Consider the following 15,358-nt stretch of genomic DNA (forward strand, 5'->3'; position numbering starts at 1 on the left):
AGGTCTACACTGACCATTAGCCACTCATTACACACGGATCCTGTAAAAATCTCATTTTTTATTCTCTCCACATTTTCTTAGAACATAGAATAGTACAGCACAGGAACAGGCCCTTTGATTAGTAATCAAAAGGACAACCTATCTAATCCACTCTTCCTACACAGTGTCCATATCCTTCCAGTTTCCTCACATTCATGTGCTATCTAAACATCTCTTAAAAGTCTCTAGTATATCTGCCTCTAGCACGTCCCAGGCACCTACCGCTCTATGTAAAATACATGCCTCTCACATCTGCTTTGAAATGACCCCTCTCAACTTAAATGCATGCCCTTTGGTATTAGACTTCTTAACCCAGGGGAAACGGTACTGTCTGGCTACTCTATCTATGCTTCTCATAATCTTATAAACCTCTATCAGCTTTCCCTTCAGCCTCCGGCACTCCGGAGAAAACAACCCAAGCTTGTCCATTCTCTCGTTATATTACATGTCCTCTAATCCAAGCAGTATTTTGGTAAACCTCTACTGCACCCCTTACAAAGCCCCGAGATCCTTCCTATAATGTGTTAACCAGAACTGTATGCAATACTCCAGATATAACCCAGCCAGAATTTTATAAAGCTGCATCATAACTTCCTGCCTATTCAACTCAATGCCTCGATTAATAAAGGGAAGCATGTCATATGCCTTTGAAATTATCCTATCAACCTGAGTAGCCTTTTTCAGGGAGCTATGAACTTGGACCCCAGGATCCCTTTGCTCATCAACATCATTAAGCATCTTGCCCTTAACAGTGTACTGTCTCTTTACATTTGACCTCCCAAGATGCACCACTTCACATTTATCTGAGCTAAACTCCATCTGCCATTCCTTTGCCCATGTCTGCAACTGACCAATATTATGCTGTATTCTTTGCCAGTCTTCTACACTATCCACAACACCACCTATCTTCATATCTTCTGCAAACTTACCAATCACTCATCTACATTTTCATCCAGCTCATGTATATCCATCACAAATCGCAAAGGTCCCAGTACAGATTCTTGCAGAACACCACTACATCAACTTCTCTATGTACAATGGCCAATAAAACCACCAACCTAAATGCCTTTGGGATGTCAGAGGAAGTCAGAGCAGTTGAAAGAAACCTAAGCTTTCACAGAGAGGACATGCAAACTCCATATAGATAGACAGCACCTGAGGACAAGAGTAATCCCTGTCTCTAGTGCCTTCAGCAGCCCCACTATCCCATCCTTTAAATAATTTAATATCTTAAAATAAATACTTCTTGCAAAGTTTGAAAACTTATTCTTGAAAATAAAAACTTAAACACAAATGTAAACGAATGCATAGAGGTTTTTGTTGTTGCTTATTCCACAAAGGGTTATTATTTATTAATGTTTAATTTACACCCAAACATAGTTTATATCTTAGGCAAGGAATTTGTAAATGCTTAATGTACTAATATAAAATTCTCACTAAGAGAGACATTAGCGTCATTATTCTATGGAAATTAACAGTTTAATGGCAATAACAAGAACTTGGTGCACACACTTAAGATCTGCATGATTACACTTACCAGCCTTGGATCTGAACAGCAGTAGTGTATAAATGATAGGCTCATCTTCGGCACTATCGATTTCTGTGTAAATAAATAATATACTTCTCTGAGCAGAGGATCCACTCAAATTCCTCTCATGTTCGATCTTGTAGGCAAAATAATGCTGAACTCCTGATAATGGTCAGCATTACTTTACCTGCAAGATTGAATATGTGAAGAATTTGAGTGGATCCACTTTCAAAATTATATTGTTTATTCACACAGAAATCGATAGTTCTTGATAATAGTCCATGTTTAACATCGCTTATAGAAGTGAAAGGAGGCTTATTCCCTAATCATAATATACTTAGAAACTTAATGCACTTTTCTGTTGACAATTTTCCACTATAAATTCTCACGGCCACATTTGGTCACTGAAAATGCCTAGCTAGTTACACTTCCAATGAAGGTCCTATAGCACCAAACAGTGGCATGAAGATGAAATTACAGTATGAAATAAGGATGGGCAAAAAAAACCCATAATGAACAAGCCCTGCACTTCACCTCAGACCGAACAGATGTATAAGGGGTATGATTCAGAATATCGCCACAACACTGCCTGGAATGTCAGAACATGAGAGGCAGGAAGTGCGTTATGTTGGAAACATTGAAAAGAACCAATTGTGCCTCTGCCATTAGACTCTGAATTATATTGGATCGGTGTAGGATGAGGCCGAGGTAAATGGGTTGGATACATGTACCTGGGGGATATTACATGGTCACAGAATCAGCCAGATGCCAATGGGATGTACACTTCCTGCTAATCTGTACAGAATACAGTGTGAACAACTCAAAGTTGGACGTTGAGTAGCTATTTAAAAACAATTTTCCACATTATTAAATGTAGAAATGAAAACTTTTGCCACTTTTACATCTTTACAGGAAGTTCTGTTTTAATATCCAATTATATATAAGTATATTGATTTTATGGTTTTTAGTCGGTAAGTTTTTTTCCATTCAATATTGGCTTTTATTGAGATATAATTACAATGTAGTGATGTTTTTATAATATTGTCACCACAATTAAAACAGGAAAGGGCTCAACTATCGCATACAATTTGGCATGAACTGAATAGGGTGACAGTTCTTTTTCATGCTATGCATTCAATGAAATGTAATTCTTAGTAATCCTTTATCTTTAAAGGACTACTTTAGTTTTCCTTTAGTTACCTTTAGTCTTCATTGTGATGAACATCTCGTCTAGTAAAATAAGCAACTATAAACAGCTTGCTCACAGGAATACTGACACCAGCAATTAATATGGTCTCCAAAATCCTCCATTCGCTTCTGAGAGGAGACCAGTTGATGAATTAGCACCACCAAGCTCAAGAAATTTCCTTGTTGAGAACTTCAAGGGTCCTTCAACACCTTTTCATCTCAGTATTTCTTGATCATTTTACTCAATGCCCCAAGATAATTATTATCCATATAATACAATTATTTATAATAGTAACATTCAATGCCATGTTAATATTATAAAACATTACCAGCCAATGAATTCTCATTTTGTTGAATGGTCGGGGCAAATTTTAATTCCCTTCAACCAGTCCATATTATCTAAATGTACCAAAAGTGCTAGGTTTTGGCTACATCGATTTTTTACATCCAAGACGCAGTCTGATGGGTTGAAAGCATTCTCTGTTGGGTAAACCATGGATGTCTACTTTTAAACAATCGAAGATTATCATGATAATCTCACTCAAGTGGGTCATAAGGATAGCTGTGTTTGAGGTCATGTAAAGCCATTGAGCAACAAACAGGGATGGATTGATGTTGATATCAAGCAGTAAATTTGGTAAATTATACGTTGTTTATCATTTGCATCCTTTCCTTCAATAAGTACAGATTTTGTCCACCACTCCAAAAACAGTGTTTTCTGTAATTATAAATCAAAAGCATGCAAGTGTTTGAAAGAAGAGTTAAACGTTAAAAAGGAAAAGCTTAGATCAGTTGATAGTGTTATTGAGGTTTGTTGGCCTTCGTTAGTTGATGGATTAAGAGCTGGGAGGTAATATTGCAACTTTATAAAACCTGGCTCGACCACACTTAGATTATTGTATTCAATTCCGACTGTCTCATTATAAGAAGGAAGTGGAAGCTTTAGGGACTGTTGAGAGGAGATTTACCAGGATGCTGCCTGGATGTGAGAGCATGTTTTATGAGGATATGTTGAGCAAGCTAGGGCTTTTCTCTTTGGAGAGAAGCATGATGAGAAGTGATTTGATAGAAGTGTACAAGATGATAAGAGGCCTAGATCGAGTGGACAGTAGAAGACATTTCTCCTGGGGCATAATTGCAAGTTGAGTGGAGGAATATATAGGTGGGATGTCAGAAGCAGGTTTTTTTTAAGAGAGGGAATGGTAGGTTGTGGTGGAAGTAAGTACATTAGGGACAGGTAAGCATCTTTTAGATAGGCACATGGATATTAAAAACATGGAAGGAGTGAGGGGTTGGATTGATCTTAGAGTACATTAAAGGGTCAGCACAACATCATGGGCCGAAGGGCATGAAATGCACTGTAATGTTCTAAGTTCTAGAACACCTTCCATAATGTCAGGTTTTAATGTGGTGTTTTGTTCAGTGGTAACTTTATTCTCATTCGAATGAAGAATTCATATCTTAAACTAAACCTCTTCTAATTTCCAATCAAGTTGGTAAACTGTTAACTAAATTGTCTTGCGATTCAGATTGACACCGCACTGGTCATTACATTTCAGCCCAATGTATGGAGCAGAGTTTCATCTCATCAATGTGGGTCCCAAAGTAATACTGCAGCAATGCAACTCACCTATTCACTCAAACCACACCGACTAATGGATGCAGAGAAGAAGCAATCTGTAGAATCTCCTGTTTCGGTGTTGTATTCAATTCCAGTCCTGATAGATACTATCTGAGAATTACTCTCATCCCAGTGTTGATTTGGCAATACTCAATAGTTTCGCTGATAGTCTTATCCATTGATGACAATCAACCATGGTAGCTGCCACTACATGTAAAATGTTGGTTTATAACTTGTTAAAATTTGAATCAAATAAATGGAGCCCTTAATAACCATTAATATTATCCAATTTAATTATTTTGAATATACAAATTAGGTTGCTTCTTAAATGTGAGATTGCCTGCCTCCACCCAGCAGTTTAAGCCTAGGTTCACAACAGATCTAATTATAACCTCAGCTCTGAATTCTTGCTACCACACAACTTTGTAGCTTTTTGTTTAACAAGAATCTTTCAACCCCAGCCTTAAAAATACTCAAAGACTTTGCTTCCACCATTGTCCTTTGAAGAAAAGAGTACCAACAAATATAATTCTTTATTTTTAAACAGTGACCCCTCTGCCTCATTCAAGTTTCTCCCTCAAGAAGAAGCATCTTCTCCAGATCTTATTTTTCAATCAATTCTCCTCAGACCCTTCTAAATGCAAAAGCCTAATGTATCCAATCTTTTTTCATTTAACAACCCAGCCATTCTACTCTTCCAAGCGTACACCTTCTTTGAATAGTTTCTATTGCATTTAAATCCTTCTTTAAATAAAGAAACCAGTTCTACATGCATTATTCCAGATGTGCCCTACATAACTGATGCATAGCCTCCCTTCTTTTATATTCAATTCCCATTGCAATAAACGATAAGATTGGCTTCCCTTATCAGTTGCTTCACATGCCATCTAGCCTTTTTGAATTATACACCAGGACAACTCAACCCCTTTGTATTTTAGAGAACTACATTTTTTTCATAATGTCGAGAATATATTTCTTTCATAGTTTTCTCAACCAAAATGGATAATTAACATCTTGCCATATTTAGAAGATTAAATATCTCTATGTCCTTATACTCTCTTCACAAATTGCTTTCCTTTGTATCATAGATAAATTTAGTAGTCGTATACAGTATTTGGTGTCTTCACCTAAATAAAATACATAAATTGTAAAATGTTGAAACTCCGGCACCAATCCACTACATTAGATTACATACGCCCATCCTAAAGAAGATGTATTAATATTTTCTATTTGCCAGATAGTCTTCTTATCTCCTCCATTGTGAATTTGTAGTCTGTTGAATGGCCTTTGATGTGGCACATTATCAAATGCCTTCTGGAAACTGAGGTCGCATATGCCCATCAGTTCAACTATATTACAGGAAAGGGGGAAATCAAAAAATTACCAGTCAAAGCAATAACCTCAGTACAAGGAGTTAAATTATGACATTAGAAGGAAAAAGACTCTAGTGAATTATCCAAAACATTCCCCACTATCCAAATGTGGCTAATTGCGAATCCAGATGTGGCTAATTACATTTCAAACTGGGAATAATATAGAACATTGCTGGGCACATAATCTCGGTCGAATCCATGGAAAATATTTTAAACTGTCATGAAAGAAAATAAATTCTCAATCTGCATATCAGTTGTGCAGTCAGGCAAACTAATCTTGAAAGCCACTTCTTAGGATTAGTCCAGATTCCAAGTTTGGAAGTGAGACTGGCTTTTGAAGTAATGGGATTTGTCTAATTTTCCTTTAAAATCCATGTTAAGAATTTGATAAGACACAAGCAGGACATCCTATTCACTTACTTCCATCAGCCCCAAGCAGACATTTTGAGCAGATTACATATGGACCTTATTCTTCATTGTCAAGATTTTCACTGAAGAGTCAAAGTGAATGAAGATAGAGTGGGCACTGAGCAACTAAAATAATGTGTGTGTGAATATCTTTAAAAAGGACAGAGTGGATGAATAAAACCCATCAAACCAAGGAAGTTATGTTTTATTGGTATAAGATCCTAGTTCCTTCCGGATGGAACATTGCACCCCTTTATGGACAATACAGTGAAGGTTTCTGAAATAGTTCCAGGGATGACAGTTTCATGGAGAAGATAAAGAAATTAATGCTGTTGTCCTAACAGCAGCGGGGACTGTTTGATAATTTGATAGCCATATAGTTATAAAGTCATAGAATACAGAAGCATCGTCGGCTTACCGCATTCATCCTGAATATTAAGTGCCTATTTCTAATACAATTGGACCACACTCTACTATGCCTTGGTGATTCAACTGCTCGTCCAGTTGCTTCTTAACTGTTGTAAGAGTACTCGCCTCCACCATCTTCTCTCGTCATAAAGTTAACACAGCATGGAAATAACCCCTTTGACCCAATTTGCCTATGCCAGCTAAGGCACCCACCGAAGATAATTCCCTTACCCACACTTGGCCCACCACTCTAGATCTTTCATATTTATAAACCAGTTATTCAAATCATGTAGGGCTCAGAGCAGGGGTTCCCATGGACCAATACTATTAAACAAGGGGTCTGTGAACCCCAAGTTGAGAACCGCTGGTTTAGAGGATTCCCCCCACCCCCCAAGAGGTTGAAGATGGGGCAGACTGAAGGGGAGTTTAGCCAATGGGACACAGAGCTTCTCAGGGGAAAAAAGAGCTCAGGAAAATGTAGTCAGTCAGTGTTAGTTGTTGGGATTGGTGGAAATGGTTTCAATAGAAACCATTAAAAGGATAAGTACTTGAAGAATAAACGGTTGTAAAAACAGAAAGGCAGAGGGATTAATTTGGGTTTATTTACAGGGGAACTGCCTTGGTTGGAAGGGCAGAGGCATGCTGGAAGTAAATTCCACTCTGTGTTTATTGGGGAGGTTGCGGGGGGTCGCCCGTCTATCCCTGAAAGTACCTAACTGGAGTGTGGAAAGGGCACCTTATTGCGTGATCTGCCTCCACTCAGGAAGGAGTCTAAGCCAGTGAGTGGGCAGAAAAGTTTATCAGAAGTCACTAATTTTCCTGTTTTGTTTCGTGAACATCAAGCTATCTTTAAAAGCAAAACAAAACAAGAGAAATAAAAACAACAGCTGGAGTTTGGTCCTCCTATAAGATAATTTGGAAGCACATCCTCTCTCTGGAATAAGTAATGAAGCGTATCCTCAGACACCACCTCCCCCCCACCCCTATGCGGGGTTTAATAAAAACACTGGCGTAAGTGTTAGTACTGGTGAGGTTTTACTCTAAGGGAGGGGCAATACGTGTTGGGCGCTTGAACAGCAAGACTTGGGAGGGAAAAAAAAACTTCACTCAGTCCGCTCTCGGCTGCTGAGCAAGTTACAGGAGGGACCAGAACAGGACCAAGAGATTCCGGGACCAGAGTCGAACAGCCCAGCGCGACCTCTAAGCCATTTTCTGGCGTACGTTCACCTTGCCGGCGGATTTTAACTCTCATTCCGACATCACTTTTTTTTTAACGCAACTAAAAACCAAGAGAAAAATGTCCGAGGGGAAACAGAGGGGAAGAGGTAAAGGAAAAGGCAAAGGGAAAAAGGACAGAAACAGACCGAAAACCAAGGAAGAAGGTAAGCCAGGTAAAAGTTTGGTGTTCTTAAAAAAAACTTTGGGAAACTTTTGCGAGCTGATTTCTGAGCTGTCATTGAGAAAACGCCAGCGCTGGCGATTCCTTCACTGTGAAAACCCTCTCCCGTCGCGTCTTCTTTGCTCAGACTTTCTCCTGAAACTGCTTATTTTATTTTTTGCCTTTTACTATTCGACTGTGGTATTCCTCCTCACCCCGGAGAATGGACTCTTTCTCTTTCGATTTCTTTAAATTTCTAATCGCTTTATTTCCCAATCCTGCCCAGAGTGAGATACGGAGGTGGCTCTGTTTGAACTTACGCCGGTGAGTTACCTGGTTGCACCTGGGTCTAATGTCAGGGTAGCCCCCGTGTGGAGTGTAGACCTAGTCACTTACAATTGGAAATGTGCCTCACAGCGCGCTGACAGCACCCTCTGGACGTCCCGAGGGCTCCCTCTGCTGGCCTCGTCCGACGTAACCTGGTACTGACTGCTCTCTTTCTACCTACCTGGCCCCGTCCTCGGCTCGGCATCCTCTTGCTTGCATCTGATTAACTTTTCAAGGAGCAGTAGTGACTTTAAGAATTTTAACCTTGGAGTTGGCCAGACGCTGAGACTAGCGTGGTACCAGCTAATGATGCCTTAACCAAAGTGTTGAGAAGGAGTAACAAGGGTAGATAGCGGAGTCGTAAATTGTCGGGTCACTCAATTCCTGAAACTTTATGATTGCATATCCCTCTCCATAGATGTTGCCTGATTTGTTGAGCTCCTCTGTTGTTTAATGTATATAAACTAATTACACTAACTCAAACTGTAAAAGATGTGGATATCAAAATAACCCTTTAAAGAACGCTGGGGGTGAAGGAGTAGGCAAGGAGGACCCAGGGATTGGTGGATTCCACTGGATGTACACTGATGACCACTCTGAGCTTTTCAGTCCCCTGATCAACCTTAAAGATATTTTTGGCGATCACAGCCCATAAAAATCCTGCTGTGATCAGAATGAGCTGACTCACTGGATATTTCAAAGGGTTAAATAGGTTGAATAAATACATGAAGGAAAACCAAATGCCGAGGTAAGTTAGAGACGATGAAGGTGTAGTTGGATGGAATTTATAAAGAAACTAGCATGAGTTCAATAGGCTGAATGGTCTCTGTCCATAATTTCTATTAGTTGTGGAGTCATACAGTAGAGAAACCAACCCTTTGGCTCAACTCGACCTAGTTGACCTTTACGGTCACCTCAACTCTGTGCTAATCCCACTTGCCCGCACTAGGCATGTATTCCAAGTGCATACCCAATAGACTTGTAAAGTATTTGTACTTGAAGTACACTGAGAAAGAATATCAGTATGTGTAATTTGAGGCAATCAGTGCGTGGCATTGTTTTGATTTTTATTATTCAGTACAATCTGGAAGGCTCTGAGGATATATTCAACACCTCATCGTGAGTGACTTTGTTAAAGGGAGGAGATGAAATTACCGCTGGTGCTTCATGAACTGCCGAAAAGTTTCCTGATTCCTAGAAACTGAGCTCATTATCATATCACGGTGATAGCTACCTTGATTTGGGGTGGGTCAGCTCTTCCTTGCTCCATAATAATGATCCCTGAGCTGTGCTTAAAAGGCTCCCAGAGCAGTGCCTGGGATACAAACCGTAATGATATTCTGGTCCAAATTAACCTTTATGGTCTCTCCTGCTGTGGATTACCATTGGCAGGATACACATCAATTTAAGAATTTTGCTGTAGGCGATTGGTCAAAGTAGGAAATTAGAGGACTAAAATTTATTCATTGCTTTCCACAATGCTTTGCTGTGGCCATTGTCATAACGTGATAGCTATTTTGCACACAACAGGGAGATAACAATAGTAATGTGGTACTGATCGGCTATCTGTGGGTTGAGGGACAGAAGTTATCCAGGTCACTAAGAAAATGTGCCCTCCTGCCTTCAAAATAGTGTCGCAAGATATTTTGCACTGAACTCAAGAGTCCTGAAAATAAACCTGATATTTTAATACAAGACTATTTGTTGAACGTAGATGTATTAGAATGAGTAGGAAAGTGTGACAGATAACAAGCAAACAATAGAATAGCCAACCCTCAAGTGGAGGAACTTCTTCAATCCACACTGGGAGACTAGCTATTTCTAATTAATTCAGTGAAAAACCGTGGAATGAATCTCAGACAGCTAAATTCGCATACTGATCAATACACTGATTCTAGATCAGCAGATTATTTTTACTTTAAGTGCTTACACCAGCATAATAGTTTTTATACTTATGAATATCGAACCACTGGTAAGAATATTTACCATGAAAATGAGCAACTTGAAAACCAATTTTGTATAGGAACACCCGTACCAACAAAAGCTTTCCTGAAAACCGAGGAGCTTGTTTGATGTATGTCTCAATGGGAGAGTAATATATTCTCCTGACTGCAAATTTCTTCATATTAAAAAATTGTAGAATAATTCATAAATTGGTGAGTATGGTAGGTTGACCTTCATTAGTTAGGGGATTGAGTTCTAGAGCCCCGAGGTAATGTTGCAACTCCGTAAACCCTGGCTACACCACACTTGGAATATTGTGTTCAGTTTATGTCGCCTCAATATAAGAAGGATATGGAAGCTTTAGAAGATATAGAGGAGATCTACCTGGATGTTACTTGGATTAGTTAACATGTTTTATGAGGAAAGGCTGAGCAAGCTAAGGCTTTTCTCTTTAGAGTGAATGAGGATGGGAAACAACTTGAGAGAAGTGTATAATGTTATAAAAGGCATAGATAGAGTGGACAGCCAGCACCTTTTCCCCAGGGTGGCAATAGCCAATACTAGAGGGCATCCATTTAAAGTAGATGGAAGAAAGTTTAGGAGAGATATCTGAAGATTTTTTTTACACTGCTGGGGTGGTGGTAGAGGCTGATACATTAGGAACATTTAAGGGACTCTTAGGCACTGAGCTGTTCTATAGAAGTATTTTGCTTTGTCTGAATACTTCACTCTTGTGTCCGAGATCTGTTGTCTCAATTAAACGATGTGCCCACTATTATTGGTTAAAATTGCTCAGCAGAGTCAATCATCTCTTTAACCTAATCAAAATCCATCTGAATAAACAGGATTACAGGTTGTTAAATCCTATTAATTAAATTAAAAGAGGCTTAGAGCCATTTAACTTAAAAGAAAACCACATTTTGTAAAAGTGTCCTTTAAAAAGTACTCAACTTTTAGTGATATCTGCTTCTTATTTATTGAATTTTAAGGGTTTAGCATTTTGCACATCAGCTTTTCAATTTTTTTACTCTCTTCTTTTTTAGCTCTGTGATTGGAAATAAGTCAACCAGTGAGTTTAGGGGTTATTGTGCTTTGAAGACTGCAAGAAGCTTGAGCCATAGTAAAAACTAGATTTCGCAGGGAATAAATTTGCCTGGATCACTTTACAAAGAGTTAGCATTAGTAAGATGGGTCAAAAAGCCTTTTCTTTCTTGCTGTAACAGTTCAGTGATTCTGAATGAATAGCAATGAACATCTTGCTGTTGTAGATGACAACTGTTTCTATACCGTCACTGGGTTATGATAAAGTTGTATTTTAATTCTTTTGATATTCTTTAGCTAAGTAGTTGTAATAATGAAAGCAGATTTAAACTTGCTAATCTCCTGAAGTAACTCAAACTCTGAGAGAAGTTATTTTGGGTTTGCTTCTTCTGCTATCTTGACATCACACTAAACATTTTCGCTACCTCCTGCACCTAATAAAGTGGCCACTGAATGTATGTTCGTGGTCTTCTGCTGTAACCCATCCACTGAGGTTCGATGTGTTGTGCATTCAGAGATGCTCTTCTGCACACCACTGTTATAATATTTGGTTATTTGACAGGAAGTTTATTTTACTGTCAGCTTGAACGTGTCTGGCCATTCTCCTCTGACATCTCTCATTAACGAGGTGCTTTCGCCTGCAGACTGCCACTCGTGGGTATTTTTCATTTTTGCACTATTCTCTGTAAACTCTGGTGTGTGAAACCCCCAGGAAATCGGCAGTTTCGGAGACACTCAAGCCACCCCACTGGCACCAATAATCTTTCCACGATCATAGTCACTTGGATCACACTTCTTCCCCATTTTGGTGTTTTGGGACAACTGAACCTCATGACCAGGTCTGCATGCTTTTATGCATTGAGTTGCTGCTATGTGATTGGCTGTTTAGATATTTGCCAATTAGGTGGCCACTAGGTGTATGTGTGAATCTGATCGGAACACTTGGAACAAACTAGTGGAGCCCCAGCACTGAACACTTTTGTTTAATTCTGACCTCCAGTCCTATCTGTGTGCTGTTGCACGATGCAGCATTTCAGCCTGAAACACCTGCCACCCCTCTGCCTCTACAGACGCTGCCTAATCTACTGAGTTCCTGCAGCAGTTTGCTTTTTGCCAGAGTTTACATGTTCTCCTTGACCATGGGAATTTCTCAAGGGTACTCCAACATAATCCCACCTCTCTGAGACGTGCTGGTGGGGAGGTTAATTGGTCATTTGGGCTGTCCATGGTGTGTGAATAAGTAGGAAAATTTGTGGAGAGTTCAATGTGAAATGAGGGAGAATAGATTCCAGGGGAAAATACTGAGCCAGTATAACCACCTCCTATGCTGCAGGGAAACATGAAAATATGAAATGTGTGTGGGAGGAAAGAAAAGACAGCCTACCTATTTACTGTTTCAATCTTTGTGTAGCTCTCAAGTTTTGTTTACAAACTAAAAACTTGTCTCTCAGCGGTAGCTCAGTGGTTCCTGAGCACTGAGACTGCTCGGGGTGAGGGTATATAGCTTGTTGCTCTGGGGAGGGCTTGAACCAGGGAACTCATCCCCATTTTTCCATGCAGTTTTCACTTTCTGGTTTGTAGTGGCTGAGTTGCCTGACTCTGGAAGCTGGCAGTAGGGCCAATGGTGTGTCACTGGTGAACCAGAATGGGTGACGGCAATTCTTTTCCAAGCCCAGATACAAAATTCAAATCTGTAAACATGAAAGTACTTTGTGGTTTCTAATTGTATTTAAATGACTGAAGTGCCTGTAACTGGAATCCACACCACCGTTTGATGCTTCCAACCTTAGACGATACCGCCTAGTTATTATATTCCTCAGTTATGTAATAGCAGAGCTGACAATGGCAATGATGTGTTAATCATTCACCTGCTGTGCAATTACACCTGGATTAACTACTTTTGCAAATTCCTTCCATACGGAATACTATGAGATCTTCTGACACACTGTAGTATTTGGCCTGATTGCTCAGAAGGTGTGGGACTGTTGATAGCAACAGCGCTTGGCTTGTGCACTGGTGTACTTCCTCAGATAAGGTGTTCCAATTGAAGGTCTAATATTAATCCGATACTTTAGTTGATGGTGTAGCATGTTCCACTGCAATACTTTTGAGGTCACATTTGTGGCTCATAAAAAGGGAAGTATGTGAATGATCGGAAGAAGTGACTTCCTGAACAGTTAAAGTCTCCAAATAGATTCCGAGATTTTTACTCCACAAGACTATCCAGTAGTCTATTCCACACGAAGATCACTCTTTGCATGTGCAAGGCACCTTCGTAAGTCTACTTTGTTATCTTGAACCCATCGACCTTTCATCTTGGTCTTTCAATTCAAAATACAATCCTCAAATTATCCTTAAGGACCTAAAATGTTAACTGATGCAGCTTGACCTGTTGAGTGTTTCCAGCATTTTCATTATTCTCTGATTATTTTGAATTACCTTTCCCATTCCCTTTACATTTGCAAGTTCCTGAAAACAACCAGCTATCTGGTGTTTCATAGCTTCTAACACCAGGAATCTGCCCTTGAACCTCTTTGCACTCTTCCTGGGTGTCAGGCGCCACGCAGGGATGCACTATGTACCAAAATTCAAAGACTTCTTGTTGACAGCAATGCCGCACCTGTTTGGCACAAAAGAAACCACAGCCAGAAGGAGATTAGAAGAAATTCTGACACCCATTAGCTCTCAGTTGAGTAATGCCATGATTTTTAAAACTCTTATCCTTAATTACAGAGCTTTGCTACTCCTGATTCTTGTAACTTCCTTAAGCCCTACAATCCTCTTCCCCATTCCTGATCTCATCTCTCTGTCTCTGAAATGTGTGCCCAATCAGAAATCTGATGGTGGATGGGAAGAAGCTATTCCTGAAACATTGAATCTGTATCTTCAGGCTCCCGTACATCCTCGTTGATGGCATCAGTGAGATACCACCTCCCTAAGCAAAGACCTGAACCATCTTCAAATTGCCTATCACCACAATAGGTCCACAGTGGATGCATTCTCAATATCTCACTGTTCGGTCTTGGATCACCTGGACAATAGTAATACCTATGTCAGGCTGCTGTTTATTGATTACAGCTCAGTGTTCAACACAATCATACCTTTAGTACTAATTAAAAAGCTCCAAAACCTGAGCCTATGTACCTCCCTCTGCAACTGGATCCTTGATTTCCTCACCTGTGCAGATCAGAAATCATATCACTTCGCTGACAGTCAACATTGATGCACCTTAAGGGTGCATGCTTAGCCAACTGCTCTACTCTCTCTACAGCCACAAGTATGTAGATAGGCACAGCACAGAGGCCATCCATAAATTTGCTGATGATGCAACTATTGTTGGCAGAATTTCACGAGAGGTGTGCAGGTGTGAGATCTATCAGCTTGTTGCAACAGCAACCTTGCAATCAACATCAGTAAGGCCAAGGAATTGATTGTGGACTTCAGGAAGGAGAAGTCGAGGGAACACATACCAGTTCTTGTTGAGGAACCAGCAGTGGAAAGGGTGAGCAACTTTAAGTTCCTGGGTGGCAACATCTCTGAAGATCTATCCTGGGCCCTCCATATTGATGCAATTACAAAGAAGGCATGAAAGTGGCTATATTTCATTAGGAGTTTGAAGAGACGTAGTATGTCTCTCACATATCTCTACAGATGTACCGTGGAGAGAATTCTAACTGGCTACATTACCATCTGTTATGGAGGGCCACTGCACAGGACTGGAAAAAGCTGCAGAAATTTGCAAACTCAGCCAGCTCCACCATAGGCACTAGCCTCCCTGGCATCGAGGACACCTTCAAAAGGTGATGCCTATCACCCAGGATATACCCGCTTCTCACCGATACCAACCTGAGGATTGTATGGGAGCCTGAAGATACAGATTCAATGTTTCAGGAATAGCTTCTTCCCCTCCAGCATCAGGTTTCTGAATGGGCAATGAACCCATAGGCACTCTCTATTTTTTCTAATTTTGGTCTATTTTTGTCCTACTTATTTATATATTTCTTATAATTTATATTTTTTCATTATTATGTATTACAACATACTGCTGCCACAAATTAACAAATTTCACAACATATGCCAGTGATATTAAACCCGATTTGGAT

General features: G+C 39.8%; 1 protein-coding gene across 4 annotated transcripts in view; it reads left to right on the forward strand.

Annotated features, from left to right (window-relative positions):
* The window catches only part of nrg1 (neuregulin 1), a 402,950-nt gene that overhangs the window by 201,115 nt on the left and 186,477 nt on the right, over positions 1-15,358 (forward strand). Inside the window, exon 1 of one of the 4 annotated variants that reach the window (XM_073042527.1) lies at positions 7,647-7,956. The exons of 2 other annotated variants lie outside the window; for them this stretch is intronic. In XM_073042527.1, the coding sequence (XP_072898628.1) occupies positions 7,863-7,956 (94 nt within the window). In that variant the 5' untranslated portion in view covers positions 7,647-7,862. Of the gene's footprint in view, positions 1-7,646; positions 7,957-15,358 lie in introns of those variants that run through there. One more of the 4 variants, XM_073042529.1, reaches the window with a different exon arrangement.

The sequence above is a fragment of the Hemitrygon akajei genome, chromosome 4 (assembly GCF_048418815.1).
Source record: "Hemitrygon akajei chromosome 4, sHemAka1.3, whole genome shotgun sequence".
NCBI classification, from domain to species: Eukaryota; Metazoa; Chordata; class Chondrichthyes; order Myliobatiformes; family Dasyatidae; genus Hemitrygon; species Hemitrygon akajei.